The sequence below is a fragment of the Benincasa hispida genome, chromosome 5 (genome assembly GCF_027475165.1).
Source record: "Benincasa hispida cultivar pf3 chromosome 5, pf3_genome.v1.1, whole genome shotgun sequence".
Lineage (NCBI taxonomy): Eukaryota > Viridiplantae > Streptophyta > Magnoliopsida > Cucurbitales > Cucurbitaceae > Benincasa > Benincasa hispida.
Window position 1 is genome coordinate 47700838 of NC_143482.1, and position 23766 is coordinate 47724603.

The 23766-nt window shown below is 36.0% G+C and overlaps 1 protein-coding gene across 1 annotated transcript; it reads left to right on the forward strand.

Annotated features, from left to right (window-relative positions):
* Positions 1-1272: 1272 nt before the first annotated feature.
* Positions 1273-1590, forward strand: LOC150036196 (uncharacterized). The gene has a single exon (XM_090313589.1). It carries the CDS (start codon positions 1273-1275, stop codon positions 1588-1590), a length of 318 nt encoding a protein of 105 aa, XP_090169715.1.
* Positions 1591-23766: the final 22176 nt, after the last annotated feature.

The window sequence follows — 23766 nt, forward strand, 5'->3', positions numbered from 1 at the left end:
ATGAATGTTGTGGATATTTAGCATGTCTAATTTTTGTAAGTTTTTATAAAAATAAATTAGACTTTAAAATCCATAACAAAGATACGCAACATGTTCATTTAGGTTAACAACTAAGTTTTAACCGTTAAAATAGATTGTTTCCTTATAAAATTTGGTAACAAACTCAAATCGGTTCATAAACCTGTCTAAGGCTGGGGGTACTTAAGATGGTTTACGTAACACCTCCTACCTGGGGATTATGACCGAAAGATTGAGCGTTGTTAACTGATTTTATGAGCCTGCGTGAGCGGTGTGAAATTTAAAACTGGTTTAAACACTTAGACATCGTAGGGTTATATTCAAAATAAATGTTATACTTGGATAAAAATAATATAGACTTAGGTTGTTTAAAAGTTAGTCGTTTTTAACCTAAGTAAAAAGATACCCAAACATTTAGAACACTTCAGTGGCAGATTAACAATATATTTGATATATAGTTATTAACTCTCACGTCCTCAAGAGTTCACACTGTGAGATCTATGCTTGGCTTCGTATCACTTTTACCACGACTACTCCATTTGGAAAGTATTTGCATGGGTCAATAACAAGGTGAATGAGAGAAGTAGTTCATAGTAAGTGGGTGAAGGAAATGTGTCAACATTATCATACGGTCTCTTCCATTAGTTTGAACTGTGAGATTCCTATGTTACGCTTGCTATTATTTTTAGGCGGCACTAGCTAGTCGTTAACCACAACGATCCCCACAAGATAGTAACATAGGATTCAGAACAACCCAAGCTTCAATAATGAATAGGGTCTTATAGTTCCATCTTGGGTATTGTCTTCCATCTCGAGGGCATATTCATATCATTCTATAAAATCTGAAATGGCAGGTCACACTTACAAGAATTACTAATTGTTAGTAAAGATCTTGACGAAAATGATAACTAAAAGAGCTATAGAAGTAAAGAGTTATTCTGATATAGTATTTGATCAAGAATTATCTTGCTTAAGTGAAGGAATTGTTGACTGCTCCACGATAGCAACTATTCTAAATCATTAAAGTATCGTTGCAAATAAATAAAGATATTCTGGGTACTTTATTATTTTGCTAAATTTGGATTTAGATGCATAAAGTTTAATAGAATTTGTTTAAATTTTTTCAGCAATGTCTAATTCAATTATACAACTGCTTGCTTCTGATAAATTTAATGGTGAAGGATATTCGAACTGGAAATCCAAAATCAATAAGATATTAGTTGTGGGTGATTTGAGGTTTGTGTTAACGGAGGAATGTCCTCAGTTCCCAGTACAACAGCGAACCGAAATGTTCGAGACATCTATGATCGGTGGGTTAGGGCTAACAAAAAAGCTCGGACCTACATCTTAGCAAGTATATCCAATGTACTTAATAGGAAACATGAGGTAATGCCCACCGCCCGTGAGATAATACCGTCACTTCAGGAGATGTTTGGGCAATCGTCATCCTCTGTTCGATATGAAGCCATTAAGTTGGTTAATAGTACTCGCATGAAATATGGGTCCAACATTAGAGAACATGTTCTCGATATGATGTTCCATTTTAATATTGCTGAGGCTCACGGGCGATGATAGATGAGACAAGTCAACTGAGTATGATATTGGAATCTCTCCCTGAGAGTTATCTGCCTTTTAGAACCAATGCTGTTATGAACGAAATTACTTATAATTTGACTATGTTGTTGAACGAGTTACAGACATATCAGTCTATGATGAAACTTAAAGAAAAAGAAGTAAATGTTATTTCTCGGTCTAAGAAGTTTTTTAAGGGTTCAACGTCTGGAACAAAACCTACTGATAACAAGAAGTCTGTTTCCTCTTCTTCAAAAGACAAATCTATACATATGAAGAAGAAAGGTAAATGGAATAAGAAAATCACTACTAAGAAAAACAAAAACAAAAACAAGACTCCCAAAGGAAAGTGTTTCAATTGCGGAGAGGATGAGCACTGGAAGCGTAATTGTCCAAAGTATTTGGCGGAAAAGAAAGCAGAAAAGGTGAAACAAGATAAATCAGATTTACTAGTAGTTGAAATATGTCTAGTGGAAAATACTCACCTAACCTGGATATTAGATTCAGGTGCCCCTAATTATGTTTGCACTTTTCTACAGGAAACTAGTTCTTGGAGAGAACTTTTTGAACAGGAAATGATTTTCAAGGTGAGAACGGGTGAAGTCATTTTAGCTCATGCAGTGGGAGATGTCAAGCTATTTTTTGGAGAATCTTTCATCTTACTTAAGAATGTATATTATGTACCTAAGATGAAAAGAAACTTAATCTCCATTTCCTATCTGCTAGAAAATATGTACAGAATATCTTTTAAATCTAATGAAGTGTTTCTTTTTTCAAGAGGTGTTCATGTTTGTTCTGCAAGACTTGAAAATAACTTGTACATACTAAAACCAACTGAAGCAAAGGCCATTCTAAATATAGAGATGTTTAAAACGGCTGAGATTCAAAATAAAAAATGGAAAATTTCTTCTAACGCCTATCTTTGGCACCTCAGACGTGATCACCTTAATCTCAATAGGATTGAGAAATTAGTAAAAAAAAAGGTCATCTAAGTCAGTTAGAAGATAGTTCTTTACCTCCATGTGAATCATGTCTTGAGGAAAAAATGACAAAAAGATCTTTTACTGACAAAGTTTTTCGTGCCAAAGAGCCTCTCGAACTTATACATTCAGACCTATGTGGTCTGATGAGCGTAAAAGTACGAGGAGGCTATTAGTATTTTGTCAGTTTTATTGATGTTACTCGAGATATGGCTACATTTACTTAATCAATCACAAGTTTGAAAATCTTGAAAAGTTCAAAGAATTTAAGACCGAGATAGAAAATTTGTTAAGAAAGAATTAAAACACTTCGATCTGATCGAGATGGTGAGTATATGGATTTACAATTCTAGAACTATCTAGTAGATCATGAGATTCAATCCCAACTCATAGCACCTAGAACACCACAACAAAATGGTGTGGCAGAAAGGAGAAATTGAACCTTGTTAGACATGGTCCGATCAACGATGAGTTATGCTCAGTTACCTCAATCCTTTTGGGGTATGCAGTGCAGACTGCAGTATATATTCTAAATGTTGTTCCTTCAAAAAGGGTTTCAGAAACACTGTATAAATTATGGAAAGGACGCAAAACTAGTTTACGTCATTTCCGTATCTGGGGTTATTCAGCACACGTGTTTGTACAAAATCCTAAGAAACTGGAAACACGTTCGAAGTTATGCCTTTTTGTAGTATACCCTAAAGAAACAAAAGGAGGACTGTTCTATGATCCCCAAGAAGACAAAGTATTTGTATCGACAAATACTACATTCTTGGACGAAGATCATATAAAAAATCATCTACCTCGCAGTAAACTAATATTGTAAGAAATGACCAAAGATACTACAGAAACATCAACAAGAGTTGTTGATCAAGTTGGTCCATCAACAACTGTTGTTGTCCCGTCACGTCCATCTCAAGAGTTGAGTATGCCTCGACGTAGTGGGAGGGTTATTTAGCAACCTGAACGTTATATGGGTTTAACAGAAACTCAAAACATCATACATGATGATGGATTAGAGGATCCATTAACCTTTAAAAAGGCAATGGAAGATGTTGACAGGGAACAGTGGATAAAAGCCATGGACGTTGAAATGGAGTTTATGTACTTCAACTCTGTCTAGGAACTTGTAGATCAACCACATGGGGTTAAACCTATAGGTTACAAATGAATATACAAAAGAAAATGAGACCAAACTAGCAAGGTGCAAACCTACAAAGCCAGGCTCGTGGCAAAAGGTTTTACCCAAATAGAAGGGGTTTATTATGAAGAAACCTTTGCTCCTATTGTCACGATAAAATCGATTAGAATACTTCTATCCATTGCCACATATTATGACTATGAAATATGGAAAATGGATGTCAAGACAACTTTTTTGAACGACGATCTTGATAAAAGTATTTTTATGTCTCAACCATAAGGGTTCATCGAACAAGAACAAGAACAGAAAGTTTGTAAGCTTAAGAGATCCATTTATGGGTTAAAACAAACTTCAAGATCCTGGAATATAAGATTTGATACTACAGTCAAATCTTATGGCTTTGAACAAAATGTTGATGAACCTTGTGTATACAAGAAAATAGTCAACAAGACTGTAGCATTCTTAGTTCTTTATGTTGATGATATTTTGCTCATTGGGAATAAGGCAAACTTCCTTGCTGACGTTAAGAGATGGTTAGCAACACAGTTCCAAATGAAAGATTTGGGTGATGCTCAATACGTTCTAGGAATACAAATCTTTCAGAATCGAAAGAATAGAACCCTAGTACTATCTCAGGCATCTTATATTGACAAGATGTTGTCAAGATATAATATGCAAAATTCCAAAAAAGGTATGTTACCTTTTAGACATGGAATTCATTTGTCCAAGTAACAATGTCTTAAGACACCTCAAGATGTTGAGGAAATGACAAGAATTTCATATGCATCTACAGTTGGGAGTTTGATGTACGCAATATTATGTACACATCCTGACATATGCTTTGCAGTTGGAATCGTCAACAAGTTCCAATCTAATCCAGGACGCAGTCATTGGACTACTGTAAAAAACATCCTCAAGTATCTAAGGAGAATGAGGGATTATATGCTTGTGTATGGACCTAAGGATTTGATCCTTACTGGATACAATGATTCTGATTTTTAGACTGACGTGGATTCAAGGAAATCTACTTCAAGATCAGTTTTTACTCTCAATGGAGGAGCTATAGTTTGGAGAAGCATTAAACAAAGTTGTATCGCTGACTCCACAATGGAAGCAGAATACATAGTCGCATGTGAAGCCATTAAAGAAGCAGTATGGCTACGCAAATTCTTGGTTGACTTGGAAGTAGATCCAGATATGCATCTACCTCTCATACTGTATTGTGAAAATAGTGGTGTTGTTGCTAACTCAAAAGAACCAAGGAGCCACAAACCTGGAAAACATATTGAGAGAAAGTACCATCTCATTAGAGAGATAGTACACAGTGGAGACGTGATCGTCATAAAGATAGCCTCTGAATACAACATTGCTGATCCATTTACGAAGGCCCTCTCGGCTAAAGTGTTCAAAGGCCATCTGGTTGGACTAGAACTCCGAGCAACGTGATCTAGAGCAAGTGGGAGAATATCTATGGTATTAGAGATGCCCTAGTTTATTGTATTTTCCCTTTTATGTTTATCAACATTGTATTGTATATATTTATTCTCATTGGAGTTTTAGTCCAAGTGGGAGATTGTTGGGAATGTCCTAGAACTTGTAGTTCGTAAATTTTGTGTTAAACATTCTATTTATCAATAAAATATTGTTGAGTATCTTATTTAATAAAGTTGTTGATTTTGCATTCTATCATGAAAATCCAATAAACATATCCATGGCTATAGTATGAATATTTTAACTTTATGTGGTGACATAAACGAGATCAAGTTAATAGTATATAGCCTAAATGGTCTATAAGTATATGGATGAAATTGGGTATCTCATCCTGGTAACACTATTGGATGCGACCCATTTTTTGTATAGGTAATACAAAGGATGTGATCCACAGTTCATTCATGTAGGGACATGTGAGTGGGGCATCCTATGCAATGAGTTTGCATATAGATTGAACCACAAAATAATCACTTTTCTTTATAACGACGGTTTACTGTTAAAACTGACTATTTCATACTAAAGTAACCTAGGATAACTCGATCTTAATCTTGAGCTAGCTATGAATCCTATTTATTCGGGATTATCCTTTGATCTGCATGGGTGAGAGTAGTCCAATAACACTCTCAATAAGCCTTCCATTTTGGGTATAAGACTAGATGGATAGCTGAGGACATAGCTCTGCAAAATAGAATTCGCTCCTACCTATTTTAGGGTTAGTAGATAGGTTGTTCTCTTAAGTGCTGATTCCAGGTCTTGAACAATCGGGACCCCGTCTTCTCATGATAGAGAAGGACATGATTCATAAATAGTATTATGAATAAAATTGTTCATTGGAGGGTTAGTAGGAATTTAAGAAACAAGATGTATTTACAGGGGTAAAACGGTAATTTTGACCCAACTGTAATTTTAAACGACTTGTGAAGGATCGAATTACTGATTATGGTTTATATAGATAGAAATATATCTACAGTGAGGAGAGTACAACTATCGAGCTATAGTGGTGTGTCTTGATAATTAACGAATAGTAATTATTTCGATTAAAAAGTTTAATGAATTAACAATAGATCTTTGGAGCTCATGATCTGTAGGTCCATTAGGTCCCTCTATTATCTCATTGAATTGGAATAACAAATTGAGTATTGATTAGGGTTATGAATTTGAAATGTTCAAATTCAATTTTAGAGTTTTCTATTGATTTATATGATACAATTAAAAACGTTTAATTTAATTAAATGGAATTGAAAAATAAATTAATATTTAAATTATGATATAAATATAAAAATGGATTTATTGGTGAAATTGATATTTTATTGATTTAATATTAAGATATTAAATTAAATTAATATTTATGTTTTAATTAAAAAGTTTAATTAAAAATAGTTTTATTTAAATTAATTAATTTTATAAAACTAATTTAATAAACAAATTAATATGATTTTTGAAATCATTTTTAAGTGAATGAGTTTTTCCAATTTTTTTTTTTTTTTTTTTTTGGGAAAAAGCCACTAACAAATATGATGGATTATTACCAAAATCCATTTCATTTTTGTGATGATCTTCAAGCTGGAGCTGGCCATCATGCAACCCTGTATAATTGCATGAGTTCTTCCTATATATAGTAGCTCCATGTATAAAGATCAGCAATGAAATCTGAGTTTTACTTGCTGAAGTGAAAACCTAAAAACCCTACACACCCCTCACTTGTTCTTCATCAATTCAACTTAATTTAAGTTTTTTCACCACATGTTCCATCATGAGTATAGTAGAGAAGATGTCAGTGGTAGTCCTCTTGAAGATTCAAGCTTTATCTTGGTAGATTTCAACTGAATTCGTGGAGGAAATCTTCAAAGGCAATATGTGTTTCAAACCTTCTTATGAATATCAAATGAACAACATGCTTAAAACTTAAATTAAATGTAGTTTAAGTGCTTATTGATTCTAAAGTCTTCCGTTGCATGTTTGACTACTTCTACAAGTAGTGTGTCTCAGTAGTTAACGAATATTGATTAATTCGGTTTAAAGAGTTTAGCCAATTAATCTGAAATTGTTGGAGCTCATGATCTGTAGGTCCATAAGGTCCCTTTACTAACTCGTAAATCTTGGATTAGTATATTGCATGAATTTAAACGTTCAAATTCAATTTGGGAATTCAATTTGAAGTGTTCAAATTTTAAATTAGGATTTGAATTTGAATTGTTCAATTTCAAATTAGCGTTTTAATTTCGATATAATTAAACGTTTAATTTTGTTGAAATTAAACATAATTAGAGAGTATAAAATATTTATGTTGATTTAAATATTAATTACATGAATAGGATTCATGTATGAAATAGGTATTTTATTAATTTAATATTTGATATTAAATTATTAATTAATTAATTAATTAAATTTTTTTAATTTAAATCAATTTCAATTTGAGAAATTGAATTTTGCATTATATTTAATTTAATTTTAAATTAAATATATTTTAAAAATTAAAAATTGGATTTATTGGCTTAAGTGGAAAAATCCAATTCAAAACAAGTTTGAAGTGGATTATTCCACATTTGAACACCTATCCCACTTGGTAGCTTGCTTTTGATGTATCAATCCTCATTCTCTCTCAATGCTTGCATGTATTTGATACATAAAAGAGCTAAAATTTAAAAAATGAAGAGGAGATATAAAAAATTTAGGAAATTTCTGCAGAATTTCAACTGCTCTCTAAAACCATCTCCTCCCTCTCCTAATTAAGCTCAATCTAGAGTTCCACCACTCAAATCCAAGTTGAAGAATAGTAGAGAAGACACTCTTGGTAGTCTACTATTGACTTAGAGTTCGAATTCGTGGAGAGCAGTTTGGATTTCGTGGAATTCTTCAAAGGTATTAGTTTTGAAACCATCTTCTTTGAAAAGTGTTTTCATGCATGCTTTTAGAACTCAAATTAAATGTAATTAGAGTGCTTATTGATTCTGATTGCTTCTGCTATGTGCTTGTACATTCCATAAATTGATATCAGAGCATGATTTAAGCACTCAATTAACGTTAATTTGAGTTTGGTGGGTGAATTTCTATGGTTGCATGTTTGGTTGATTGATATGGTTGAAATTCAACTTTGACATTAGATTTCTCTTTGATTATGAAACTTAATTTGTAATTGGCTTTGATTGATGAACTTATATGTATGCTCTAAAGTTTGTAATTTCATTAGAGTGAATAGAATTGAAATTAGGTTGTAATCAAAGATCGAATCAAGCCTGCTCAGTTGAAGAAACTAGACTGGAGCTACTTCCCTCGCAACATCGCGACGCTATTCATAGAGTGTCACGACGTTGTTCTTCATGGAGCCCGAAGCATTGCAACGTTGGGATGCAGCACTGTGACGCTGTTCATCCCAGCCTAGAAAGGTATGCGTTTGTGAGCTGATTCACACGGGTGAAGCCGGTTCGATCGGTTTAGTTGGTTTCTGGTCTGGTTTAGTCACCCTGGAGTCCGATTCAACCCACTTTGGTCTGGTTTAGCCTCATTTGGAGCCTTGGAGAGCCGGTTCGGGTCCAATTTAGGTTGGGTTGAGTGGTCTAGATTCTTTTTGAATTATTTATGTAATAATTAGTTATTTTTGCTTGCTTAGGATACCAAAGTTGAACTATATTAGTGATACTTAAATATTTATGCATGTGATGTATGTTATGTTTAAATTGAAACATGTATGTGCATATTGTATTCCATGTAGATTTAAAATCCCATTATAAATGAATTGAAAATATATAATAAAAAGTTATAATATATAGTATGCATGTTTAGGGTTTCTAAAGTTTAATATAAGTGTTATATTAAAGTTTGAATACGTTTGATGTTTGTTATGGATGTAAAGCATGTCTATTATTTTATAAGCTGTCATAAACTTGGATTAGATATTAAAATCCATAACAAAGATAAATTACATGCTCCCGTAGGTTAACCACTTATTTTAATAGTTAAAATAGGTCGTTATCTTGTAAAACTTGGGTTACAAACTCAACCTATATACGATCCTATCTAAGGTTGGGTATACTTAAGTTGACGGTCTATAGAACACCCCCTACCTAGGGATTATGGCCGAATAATTGACCATTGTTAATCGATTTTATGAGCATATGTGAGCCTTATGAGATGTTGAAATTGGTTTATCACCTAGACATCGTAGGTTAAATCCAATTATAAACGTTATACTTGGATAAACCACATAGACTTAGATTGTTTGTTTAGCCGGAATAAACCTAAGTAAAAGTATACCCAAACAAGTAGAACACTTCAGTGGGAGATGAATAACATATATGATATGTTGTTAGAATACTTCAGTGGGATTTTAGTAACATATATGATATGTTGTTAGAATAATTCAGTGGGAGATTAATAACATATATGATATATTGTTCTTAGCTCTCATATCTCTAAGAGTTCACACCGTGAGATTCATGCTTGGCCTCATGTCACTCTGGGAGTGACCTCTATTCGAAAAGTGTTTGCATCATATCAAGGTGAATAGGAGAAGTAATTCATATTAAAATTAAATATCTATGATATATTGATCTTTAACTCTCATGTCTCTAAAGAATTCACATCGTAAGATTCATGCTTGGCTTCGTGTCACCCTCGGAGTGACCTCCATTCAAAAAGTATTTGCATGGGTCAATAGCAAGGTGAATGAGGGAAGTAGTTCATAGTAAGTGGCTGAAGGATATGTGTCAACGTGTCCTGCAGTCTTTTCCATTAGTTTAAAATTTCAGTATGTTGAATTATTCAAAATTACATGCTTCCAGTTTAGTTAACAATAATAATTATTCAACATGGAAATCAAATATACTAGCAGAAGATGGTTTGCAATTTGTTTTAACAGTAGAATGTCCTCAATCTCCCAGCTCTTCTACAGACCAAAAGAGTTAGTATGCATATGACAAATAGATTAAGGCAAATGAAAAAGCCTGAAACATTATTCTAGCAAATATATCTGATATATTAGCTAAGAAATTTGAGAACATGGTTTCTGAAAAAGAAATCATGAGTCTAGATGAAGAAACATAGAAAGCATAACATAGTAAATATGATATGCTTGTAATTGAGACATGTTTAGTGGAAAATGATAAAAAGACCTGGATAATTGATTCCGATGCCACTAATCATATTTGTGCTTTCGCTCAGGAAACTAGTTCCTGGAGACAACATACAGAAGGCGAAGCAACCTTTTAGATAGAGACCAGGGAGGTTGTTTCGACTAAAGCAGTGGGAGATACATAGTTATTTGTTAGAGATAGATACATTTTACTTGAAAATATTTATTATATTCTTTCTATGAAAAAGAATTTAATTTCTATCTTGTATTTGCTAGAACATAATTATAAAGTTTCTTTTGAAAATAATGAAGTGTTCATTATTTCGAAAGGTATTAAGATATGTTCTGCAAATTTAGAAAATAACCTATACGTATTAAAACTGACTTTAGAAAATAACCTATACGTGTTAAAACTGACTGAGGTAAAAGCCACTCTCAATATAAAGATGTTTAAAGCAGTTGAAACTCACAATAAGAAAAGCAAATTTTCTCAAAATGCCTATCTTTGGCACCTAAGACTAGGTCACATTAATCTCAATAGAATTGGGAGAATGGTTAAGAGTGGACTTTTTAACCAGTTAGAAGATAGCTCCTTACCATCATGTGAATCTTGTCTTAAGGGTAAGATGACCTGTCACACCCCCTCCCGAGCCTTGTCCCCCAGACCTGAAAGAAGATGTGAAGACAGTTGACACCACCTTTGTGATATCAACTGCATAACTTTCATCAACTACAGATAGCTAATATGTATGAATTTCAATTAATTCTTAGGAATAGTTACAAAGGTTCATACTATTATACAATATTAGCTTTAACAATCCTAATGACTTTCAAGATAACCCAACCAGAGTCTTGCATTGTGAGAGAGTAGCAGTTATAGACCTTGGGTGAATTTTCCAAGAACGTTCCACTTCCGTTACCTTGGGGGTGGGGGGGGGGGTGTGGGGATGAAACATTGAAAAATGTGAGCTAAAAAGCTCAGTGAGTGATACCTTTTAAACGAAAAAAAGTTTTGTTTTAAGGAAACATTTTTGGGAAATAAATTTTCTCACTCAAACATACATCACACATAAGAATGCGACCCCTCTAGCCTAGTAACTGGATATCCCTGGCACGATCATGCATTTCCTTGGGTATTCTCGTGAATTCCCGATATGAATGATGTGGAAAAAATCCCAATACTCTTATAGCCCATCGAATGTGCACATGTCAACGATATCCCGTTAGACGTGCTATAGACACGTTAACAATTTCTCAGGGTACAATCCCGGTTTCCAATGAAATCACAAGAAGCAAAATAACAAGGATCACATCAACCAATAAAATCTAGAAAAACACATTTCCCGATCATGCCAATTTTTCAAACTGTACACACATATATATAATAGCATATTTGTATAATTCAAACATACAAAAATAATTAAAAACCCTCTCACAGTCCTCTTGAATATTTTCTTTAAAATCTTCCTCGATACCTGACTCAGATTCCTAGAATTCCACTTCTTTCCAAGGAAATCCCAAATTAGTCCAAATTTCCTTCAATAATTCCATTTTAGTCTTAAAAATAAATTTTAAATTAAATTAACCAGCTTACCTTCTTAAAAACACCTAAAAAATAGGTTTAATACCCAAAACACAACTTTGGAGGTTATTTGGGTAGTTTGGTGGGCGTGGGTAGCTGTCTGTGCAATAGGCTGGGTGTTGCAGTATGCAGGTGGTGTTGCTGGGCATCAGGCCTCGCATAGGGTGGGCGTGTCACGGTGCTGGGTGTGGCATGGTTCTGGATGATCACACACCCGAGGGTTGGGTAGTGGGATGTGCGCAAGCATGTGTTAGGGTGCTCAGCCGCGCGATCATGCGTGCTGACAAGCGTTCATGCACTTGGCGTTGGGCATCCGTGCACACTTGGTGTTGGGCATTTACATGTGCCTGGCATATGCGAGCAGCTGAGCCTCTTGTCTTCCAACACCAATTCTCCACTCCTCACAACTCCAAATCGAATGGCGCATGGCCTTCCTCCATGTGCACCATGGCTAACCAACACATAAGCCTTCTCGCCTAGGCCATCCTTGTCGCATGCGTCCATGAGGCTTCCCCAACCTCAAGATGGTTTAGCCATCACATGCCTTTCCATCAATGCCTGGCAAGCTCTTGGCCATCACACATCAAACTAGATAGTGCCCATGCCAATGTCTCAAACCCTACGTTGCCTAGCATCGCCCATGCTTTTCATCGCATACTCCTTCGGCTGCATGCCTTTTCGGCTAACTGACGTACCGACCTTATGACGTCGCTCCTGAAAGACGGCCATGCAAATAAATTTATATGCAAGAATCCTTAACCAATCAATTAAGCAACAGACATTAAGATTCAAGGAAAAACTAAGCCAATTAATAAGTTTCCATCATCTAACTAATTAATTGATCGAAATTTATCTAAGTTAGAAAGTAAATGTTTGCTAATTGGAATCCCAAATTAACACAACAAACTTACTTAACTCATGCTTCTAGGTGACGACTACCTAACGATTACAAATTAGGGCCAATCAAAGAAATTAATTAAACATGCATAGCTAATTTGTCAGATTATCCCATATACGAAAATTGAAGAATATGCTCAAGATAAATTTCATAAAATTCATAATAAAACTCACAGAATTACAAAACCAGTCTTAAGAATTAAATTGTAATGAAATTAAAATAACAAACCTAAGCTAAGTTCTTATCCTTTATGTAAGAGTAGATTAGCATGTAGCGGGAAAAACAAGGATCAATAAACATTCTAATTCATTAGTTTTGGCAGAAACTAAAGCATGCTCATCTAATATAAGAGGGTTTGAAGTCATACCTTTGTAGAACTCTTCAAGATCTTGATCCTCAGCAGTTGTCTTCTCCAAAACTTGCAGTGAACCACCTCAAGATCTTCCCCACTATCCTCTTGGAGCTTTAGAAAGAGTTGTGGAACTCAAGAACAACTTGAACGAATGGAAAACTTGGAAAAAGCTCACTGCATCAGTTTATTTGAAGAACTCTTTCTTCAGCACAATTTTTTTCTCAAAAACCACTTTGAATGCATGCCTCAATTCCACTCCAATCTTCTTTATTTATTGCAGGTGAACATCCAAAGAAGATAGCTACATGAAATGCAACTCATGCTTGGAGTAATTGAAGAGAATGTCAATGGGTTTTGAGTGAGCTAGTTGAAGATGGTAATGGAAAAACCCATTTTTCCATCGTGCAATTTTCCAATTTTTCTATTTTCATCAAAAATTAATTTCAAAAGCCACTTGATTTAAAAAAAAAATATTATTAAGTTTATAAAATTAATTTCATAAATTAATTTTCTAATAAAATTAATAAATAATTATTTAAATATTCATTTAAATAATTTCAATTAATTTAATATCAAATATTAAATTAATTTTTACACAAATCCATCTTCATATATTTAAATCATATTTAAATATAAATTCTCCTATTCCATTTCATTCTAATTTGAACGTTAACTTATCATGCTACTCTAAAGCTTATCCATTTACGAGTTAGTAGGGGGACCTCGGGACCTACAGATCATGGGCTCCAACGATCCGAGATTAATTGGCTAAACTCATTATACCGAATTAATCCCCATTCGTTAGCTAATGGGTCACTCCACTATAGCCCATAGTTGAACTCCCCCCACTGTAGATATATTTGTCCACTTGATATAACCATAATTAGTAAGTCGATCCTTCACAGGTTCTTCGTAATCATAGCTGAGTCAAGATAACCGTTTTACCCCTGTGAATACATCTTGTTCCTTAAGTTCTCATTGGCTCTCTAATGAGAAATTTTGATTCATAATACCTATGCATCAAGTCCTTTCTCTATCGTGAGAAGGAGGGGCCCGATTGTTCAAAACCTGGAATCAGTACTTAAGAGAATAACCTATATGCTAACATAAATCGGGTAGGAGTGAATTTCATCTTACAGGGCTATGTCCTCAGCTATTCATCTGGTCTTATCCCCAAAGTGGGAGGCTTATTGAGCAGTGCTGTTGGACTATTCTCACCCATGCAAATAAAGGATAATCCCGAACAAATATTAGTTCATAGCTAGCTCAGGATTAAGATCGAGTTAACCAAGGTTACTTAATAAATGAAATAGTCAGTTTTAACAGTATACAATCGTTATAAAGAAAAGTGACTATTTTTGTGGTCCAGTCTATATTCAAACTCATTGCGGATGCCCCCACGCACATGTCTCAACATGAATGATCTTTGGATCACATCATTTATAGCACTTTACAACTCTTTGTAACAACTACAGAGTGAGCCATATCAAATAGTATTACCAAGATGAGATACCCAATTTCATCCATATACTTATTAGACCATTTAGGCTATATACTGTTAACTTGATCCTATTTATGTCATCACATAAAGTTAAAGTATTCAGACTATAGCCATGGATATGTTTATTAGATTTTCATAATAGAATGCAAAAATCAATAACTTATTATTATTGATAAATAGAATGTTTAACACGAACTGCGAGTTCTAGGACATTCTCAACACTTTAGCCACTAAACATACTCGAACTCAATACAATTGGCAAGGGGAAGAATTCCTTTCAGAGTTTTGGTATAAAAGTGGGCTAAAAATAGGCTAAGACAGAGTGACGGTGTTCGCAATTGGGTGTACTAGATCTGATGATATCAGCTGGACCAAAATTCTCCTTTTATAAAACTGTCACAGCATCGCAACGCTGCGACGCATAATGGCCGAGCGTCAGACAAGCGTTGCAGCAGCCTGACGTTGCGTTGCACGCGCGCTAGGGTTATGTGTTCCGTCAAACTCTGTAGCATTGCAATGCTCTGAAGCAGCATTGCAACACTGATGCTTCTATCTTTCAGCATCAAAGTTCAAGCGTCAAGGTGTGTTGTGACGGTGGTGTCATGAAATCTTCGGAGTGTTGCAATGCTCGGGGCAACGTTGTGACGCTGTTCTATGTCCAAGCATTCTATCCAATAGCATCAAGCTAACGTTGGACTAAAGTTTAATCAGAGTGTTGCGACAGTGCAACAACCTTCTTACTTCATCATTTGATCGATTTAGCTCCTAACTTTGTCATTTTAGCGCCTTTTATCTAACTGCTTGTACACTCGAGTCCTACAAAATAATCAATTAAACCAAATTAAGTTGCTAAACAACCCTGAGTTAAGTGAAAGAAGATAGCACATTTCAAGTACTATCAAACACCCCCAACTTAATTCTTGATCGTCCTCGAGCAAGTTAAAACAAGCAATGATGTAAAGACAATCAATTTGTCAAACTAAAATGTTCCCTACTCAATCCTCAACAGTCAACTAGAATCAGATTCACAAATGGGTAATAAAAAAGCATTCCATCATTTCATCAACAGTTTGAAAATTCATTTTAAAAATATTTTTAATCTATTCACCATCGTGCTTTTTACATGCTTTTACATTTTTTTTTAGTATTTTATTCTATAGAAATAAAAAGGGGAAACTTAATTCAGGAAATCAACTTTCATTTTGGCTTGTCCACATGGGTGTCATGCAAATCATCCAACTACGGGCCAATTTTCCTTCAAAAGCGCCTAAGTTTACTCATTCCTCTGGGATACTTTAGCTCAGAGGGAAACCACGAGTGTCATGGCCGCCCTAGGTTAATCATACCCTTGAAGAAGAGGAGTAGACCCCTAAACATGCATAAATAATTTTTTTAACCAAGCGACAGTGATATCAATTGACTACATCTCAAGCATGCATTACTAAATTGAACTGCAAAAAGACTAATATCTATCACCAAGGCCTATCTGAGTGACAACAAACTTATGGTCTCATAATTCAATTCTAAGCAAGCGTACATGGTCAAGATAGATATGGAAAGGGCTTGGAGATGATAAAAATAATTAACAAGAATTTTCAAAAATATCATGAAAATTATGAACCCTTTCATCCGACCTATTCTCAAGCAAAAATAATTCATACGAGTGCGTCATAGACTAGTCATCATAAGGAACACAACAACAAGAAAAACTTAAACAAACAAGCATTGTCCGAGCACAATGCTCAAGGACCTCAAATAATATCATCATAAAAATTTGAAAAAAAAATTGGGCCAAAAATCCAAACACCCCACCCCCAACTTTTAAAACACATATTGTCCCAATGTGATCAAAAGTAAAGCACAAGGGATCAAAATACTTGCCTAAATAATGGAATGAAGGAAGGATACAGGACATTCTGCTCAGCTCCTTTGCTTCTAAAAAATCCTACAAACAAGAATAATAGAAAGAATTAGGCTCAAATAAATGAAAAATAAAAGGAAAGATACTGAATTGAAATCTAATCCTAAAATCCTGGCTGCCTCCAGGTAGTGCAAATGTTTATGGTTGGTTGCTCGACCGTGATGGCTCATTTCAGATGTAGACCGGTGAGTCCAACCGATACGTGATGTCAAAGCAATCCAAAGACTCGCCATCATGAAAGACCTTTAACCTGTGCCCATTAACTTTGATGACTTTTCCTGTCTCAAGATTAACAATGTCTACTGCATCGAAGGATAAACGTAAGAAACACCGAAGGGTCCAATCCATTTGGATCGGAGTTTAGCAAGCATAAATTTCAATCGAGATTTATAAAGGAGTACCTTTTGTCCTGCCTGAAACTCCTTGAGTGCAAGCATCTTGTCATGAAGGTCCTTCACTCTTTGCTTATAAATCAAAGAATTATCAAAACATTCTAACCTCAGCTCTTCTAACTCCTGAAGCTATAAAAGTCTGACCTCCCCAACTGCCTCTAAGTCCCAGTTGCACTTCTTGATAGCCCAATAAGCCCTGTGCTGGATTTCAACTGGAAGATGGCAAGCCTTACCATAAACCATTCGGTAAGAGGACATTCCAATAGAAGTTTTGAAAGCTATCCTATAGGCCCATTGATGCATTATTTTATTAAATGTGGAAAATGGATGATATGCATTGATGGAGTTATGTTGTGCACTCAAGTTTCCCCAGCAGAATCCAAGTGTAAATTCCTCTGAGTTTCCTGGTAAGTCCAGGGTCGATCACAGGGTCTTGTGAAAATAGTTTGCGTCGATAATTTTCTTATGAAAACTTTGCGGTAACGGGTAAAATAAATAAGGTGGTTGGTTTGTTGTTGCATTAATGAAAATAATAATAAATGCGGCAGAGTTCGAAAAGAGTTGGCAACGGGAAATACGATGAATATGTGGTGAATGGGTTGAGAAGGGTTTCGGCTAACACTCCCTAGGTTGCGTTCATGCCTTGTGATCATGCAACATGCATACAATATTAAACCACCTTTCGACATGAATGACACGACTTCTAAGGCTAGAACGCATGCGATAAATATGTGATCAGTCTACAGGGTTTACATATAAACCTCTATTTCTATTTATGCGATGACAAAATGACATTCACACAAATATATGACCGCATAATATCATTCCTATTCCTAGGATGCATGCGATGCAAGTTGACAAACAGAGCTTATCTCTAAGTTCCTATTTCTTGTTTATGCAGGCCTAATCTTGCTCTTTCAAGTCAGATTCTAACCTAGCTCTCTCGAGACATTAGGTTCTTTCTTTAGATTCTCTCTCGAGCAACTTTAAAGGGATGTTTCGCACAGCATAAAACAAGACAATCACAAGCAATGAACTTCCTAGATCATGTTAGCTTAGTTTCTCTCAACCCATTCAACTAGTTTAGTTACTCATGCGTATTAAGAGAGTGAGCAGATGTAGAAATCTAACTTCCATTGAATAGATAAAAGATGAAGTATAGAATAACAATGCAAGTATAGTAAAGAGCCTGGAGCAATTTCTTGCCACCAGGTGTTACACTGTTCTACTTGTGCTCTAAAGATATTCTCGCTTTCGCGAGAGTCAACCCGCTCTCTGCCCTTACGCCCCAAGGTCCTCTCTCGAGCTGCCTTAGACGATATTCGGCATCACCACTCTTCTCTAGCTTCGCCTGAAATGGAAAAGAAAATTATGAACAGAGGTATGAACTTGTAAAGTGATGAAGTAATCGACTGCTTAACCCTTTCTCTGAAGAATGCACTTGGTATTTTATAGGGCATCAAAGGTGAAAGACGACTTCTCTCTCCTAGCTGTACAGATGGGACAACTTTAATTCTTGACTGATGCACTGGATAATTGTCACCGATAAAGTTGGATGTACTTTGTGACCGTTATCGGCTGTCAACTTAATTTGGATCCGACTGCTGTCAGCTTTCTGTCCCATTGATCTTAATTGTCCTTTCGTCCGGATGCGCCCACCATGTTGCGGTGAATCTTCTTGGGTGGATGTTTGCGAGCACGATCAACGCAAAGTCCGGCAGTGAAGTTGCGCTCGACCGATGTATTCCTATGATCACATTCTTTGCATTGCATTAACGCATTATTCTGCATAAAAATATAGAGATCAACTGCCCTAATGCATTGGACGCATGCGACCACAATATTGTAGAGTTTATGCTTAATGAACACAATTTAACATATTCTATCAATGAAATCCAACATTTTTTAAGAACTTAGTACTATGATAACATGCATTTTTGCCCGTTATCACCTATATAGCATCATTAAGCCGGAGGCTCTAATCCTTCCTGGGTTGACCACCTTTTCCAAAATTGTCTTTACTTCTCTGTTGGACACCTTTGCCTGCACATTAGTCTGAGGGTAGTATGGGGTGGCAATACGATGTTGGACACGGTACTACTTCAACAAGGATGCAATGAATGTATTGCAAAAGTGTGATCCCTGATCGTTGATGATTGCTTTAGGGAAGCCAAACTTACTAAGAATGTTATTCTTCAAAAAACCTGTAACCACTTTAGCATCATCAGTAACTGTGGCCTTTGCTTTCACCCATTTGGAAGTATAGTCCACTGCCAATAAAATATATTTGTACCCACAAGAAGAAGGAAAACGTCCTATAAAGTCAATCCCCCAAACATCATATCTCGCAAAAAAGTATAGGGAATTGTGGCATCTCAATCCTACGGGACAACCCTCCAGATTTCTGACACTGCTCACAAATTTTGCAAACAAAATATGCATCCCTAAATAATGTGTCCAATATAAACTAGAATCTAAGACTCTCTTGGCGATTCTCTTGGGACTGAAGTGCCCTCCACACGCATGCTTATGAAAAAATTCAAGAACAGAAAAGAACACATTATTAGGGACACACCTCCTAACTACCTGATCTGAACAAAACTTCCATAGAATAGGATCCTCCCATACATAAGATTTTGACTCACTTTTAATTTTATCTTGCCTATGTTTGTTCATCCCATGCGGGAACTTACTAGTGGTCAAGTAATTCACAATGTCAGCGTACCAGGGAGTTAAAGAAATACCATATGCCTGCATCAAAGTGTGGTCAAGGAAGTTTCCATCAGAATTGAGGCAACCTCCCTTTGCTACAATCCTACTCAGGTGATCAACAACGACATTCTCGCATCCTTTTCTGTCTTGGAGTTTCAGGTTGAACTCCTGAAGGAGAAGAACCCACCTCAACAATCTATGCTTGGACTCCTTCTTTGACCTCAGGTAGTGTAGAGCTGCATGGTAAAAAAAAAAAATAGTAATTTCAGATCCCAAACTATAAGAGCGAATTTTTTCTAAAGCAAAAATAACAGCTAAAAACTCCTTTTCCGTCGTGGTGTAGCTGTACTGAGTTGGGTTGAGGGTCTTTGAAGCATAGTAGATGATGTGATGTTTCTTATCGATCTTCTGTCCCAACACTACTCCCAAACATGGTCATTCGCATTGCACATGATCTCAAAGGAAAGGTCCCAATGAGGAGCCTGAATAACCAGAGTGCACGACAAGGAATTCTTTAGCACATAAAAACTTTTCCTGCATTCGTCATTAAAATCAAAGGCCACGTTCTTTTGGAGAAGAGAGGTCATTGGCTGAGCAATCTTATTGAAATCTTTAATGAACCTACGATAGAAACCTACATGACCAAGAAATGAACGAACCTCTCTCACATTTGTGGGGGTAATGGAGCTTAGGAATAACATCAATCTTAGCAAGATCTACCTCTATGCCATGCTCAGATACTATGTGTCCTAAAACTATGCCACGCAAGGCCATGAAATGACACTTTTCAAAATTCAGAACAAGGTTACACTCAATGCATCTTTCTAGCACCTTAGACAAATTAGACAAACAATCAGCAAATGATTTTCCATATAGCGTAAAGTCATCCATAAAAACCTCCATGCATTTTTCAATATACTCAGAAAATATGGACATTATACAATGCTGAAAGGTGTCAGGAGCATTACATAGTCCAAATGGCATTCTCCTAAAGGCGAAGGTCCATAGGGACATGTAAATGTTGTTTTCTATTGGTCCTCTTGATTTATCGGGATCTGATAGAAACCCAAAAAACCATCGAGAAAACAAAAGAAGGGCTTTTTAGCAAGCCTTTCAAGCATCTGGTCAATAAAGTGATGGGGAAATGGTCTTTTCTAGTTACAACATTTAATTTCTTGAAATCTATGCACATCCTCCACCCATTTTGGACCCTAACAGGAATCAAACTACCCTCATCATTTTTTACAATAGTAATACCCGTTTTCTTAGGCAATACATGAATAGGACTGACCCACTCGCTATCAGGGATAGGATATATAATACCTGCATCCAAGAGTTTGACGACCTCTTTCATGACTACCTCATTCAAGATAGGATTCAGACATCGTTGGGGTTGTCGACAAGGCTTAGCTTCATCTTCCAAAGAGATTCAATGCATGCACACAGCTGGACTAATACCTTTAATGTCGGCCAACGTCCATCCAATGGCCAACTTATATTTCTGAAATACCTCAACCAGTTGCTTCTCTTGTTCCTCAGTTAGGTTCTTGGAGATAATAACAGGCAAGGTTTCAGCTTCCCTTACATAGGCATATTTTAGATGGTCTGGAAGCTCCTTAGCTCCAATTTAGGTGCCTGCAAAATAGAAGGAAGCAACTTATCAGAAGATTCATCATCAGAACATGAGGGCATACTTACCGGCTTTGTCATGGACAAGGTGGCAAGCTCTCCTAGGGGGATTAAATCTCCTTAGTTATCCTCATCATTGTCATAGACATCCCATATAACCTCCTGCTCAAGAGAGTCAAACACATCAATCTGACACAAAGAATGTACTTGCCCTATGGTGGAAGGTTTCATAGCATAAAAAAATATTAAACTTGACCAACTCATCATCAAACTCCACAGACAAAGTACCTTAATCTATATCAATCTTAGTCTTAGTTGTCTTCATAAAAGGCCGTCCGAGCAAGATTGATGCAGATGAGATGGATGTGGGCTCTTCCATCTTAAGAACATAGAAATTAACAGGAAAAAGCAACTCATTGACCTAAACTAGGACATCCTCTATGACTTCTAATGGGTGTATAAAAGACTTATCTACTAATTATATGACAACTCTAGTGTCAGTTAAGTCCTTTAATTTTAATTCTTGATAAATTGAATAAGGCATAATATTTATTGATGCACCCAAATCTAGCATGACCCTATCAATTTTCTTCTTGCCTATGATGCAAGGGAGAGAAAACATACCTAGATCCTTCTGTTTTTCTGGCAAATTTTTTTGTAGGATCACATATACGGATTGACTTACCACCATCCTTTCCTTTTCTTTGGCTTGTCTTTTCCTCGTGCAAAGATCCTTCAGAAATTTGGCATAGTTAGGAATTTTCTTAACGACATTGAGGGGAGGAATATTTATCTCCATCCTTCTAAACATCTCCATAAGTCCCTTGTCGTTGTTTACAACTGGTTATTTTAGCCTAGCAAGCCTGGAAGGAAAAGGTGCTTTAGGCAATTATGCATCTAAAGGAGGATAAGGGTGAGAAGATACTCCTTGTTTATTTTGTGGTGGCAAAATGGTTTGATCTGAAGAAGGAATTTATAGATTCTCCAATTTTGGCTCTTTTACTGACTCAACAGGTGGCTCCAACTCCTCGCCACTCCTCAATGTGATTGCACTAACATTCTCTCTAAGAATTGACTCAGTCTGGGATGGAAGTTTGCCAGATTGTCTCTTCAATCTGCTCATAGAGGTGGCTAGCTGTGAGACTTGGGTCCCTAAAGCTTTAATGGCTTTCTTTGTGTCTTGTTGAAAATGCTGTGTGTCTTGTTGAAATTTAAAAGAGTTGTCAGCAAGGCTTTTAACAATGTCTTCCAAGGACATACCTGAACTAGGAAGAGCTCCATGAGGCTGAGCCTGCTCATTCTGCCCCCCCCCCATTTGAAGTTTGGGTGGTCTCTCTGTTGGGTTTTATGTACTAAAACTCGTGGTTTGTAAAAAATAAAACTTATTCTGAAAATTCAATAAGTTGTTATTGAAAAATATGTACTGCTTATTTCACTTTTTAGAAATCCAATAAACTAAAAGACCCATGACTATTACATGAGTACTTAAACTTTATGTGCAGACATAAAAGTGGATCAGGTTCGAGTAAATAGTCAAAATGATCTATAGTATATGAATGAGGTTGGGTGCCTTATTCTGGTAACACTATTAGATGAGGCGCACTCTGTTGTTGTTACAAAGAGTTGTAAAGTGTGACAGACGATGTGATTCTAATTCGTACATGTTATGACATGAGAAGTGGGGGCATCATGTACAATGGGTTTGTACAAGATTGGACCACGAAATCAGCCACTCTTACTTTATAATGCTGTTTACTGTTTCAGACTGACTATTTCAAAGCGATGACCTAAGTAACTTGACCTTAACCCTTAGCTAACTATGGACTTCTGTTTATTCGGAATTATCCTTAGATTTGCATAGGTGAGGGTTGGCTCAACAACGCCGACTTAATAAACCTCCATTCTAAGGGTAAGACTGGGTAGATAGCTAGGGAGATAGGGTGCAAGATAGAATTCACTCCTATCCACTTTTAGGGATAGTAGAGAAGTCGTTCCCTTAAGTGCTGACTCCGAGTCTTGAACAAGGGGCCCCACCCTCTCATTGGCCCGAGAGGGACTCGATTTGTTGATCGAATCACAAACCAATTTTTCATTAGAGGATCAGTGGGACTTAAGGAATAAAAGGTAATTTTGGGAGTAAAACAGATGTTTGACTCAGCTGTTATTACGAATAACTTATGAAGGGCTAACTTACTAATCATGGTTATATCTAGTGGGCATAATATATCTATAGTGAGGGGAATACAACTATGGGCTTTAGTGGAGTGACTCATTAGTTAACGAATGGGGGTTAATTTGGTGTAAAGAGTTTAACCAATTAATCTCGGATCTAGGGGCCCATGATCTGTAGGTCCACAAGGTCCCCCTCCTAGCTCATAAATGGATTAGCCTTAGAATAGTGTGATAAGTTAATTTGAAACGTTCAAATTAGAATTAAGGAAATTAGTCATTATATGAGATATAATTACGCGTTTAATTTTGGAATTAAATGGAATTGGAGAATTAA

Coding starts and splice junctions, on each gene's coding strand:
- LOC150036196 (XM_090313589.1), top strand. CDS start 1,273: ATGTCCTCAGTTCCCAGTACAACAGCGAACCGAAATGTTCGAGACATC.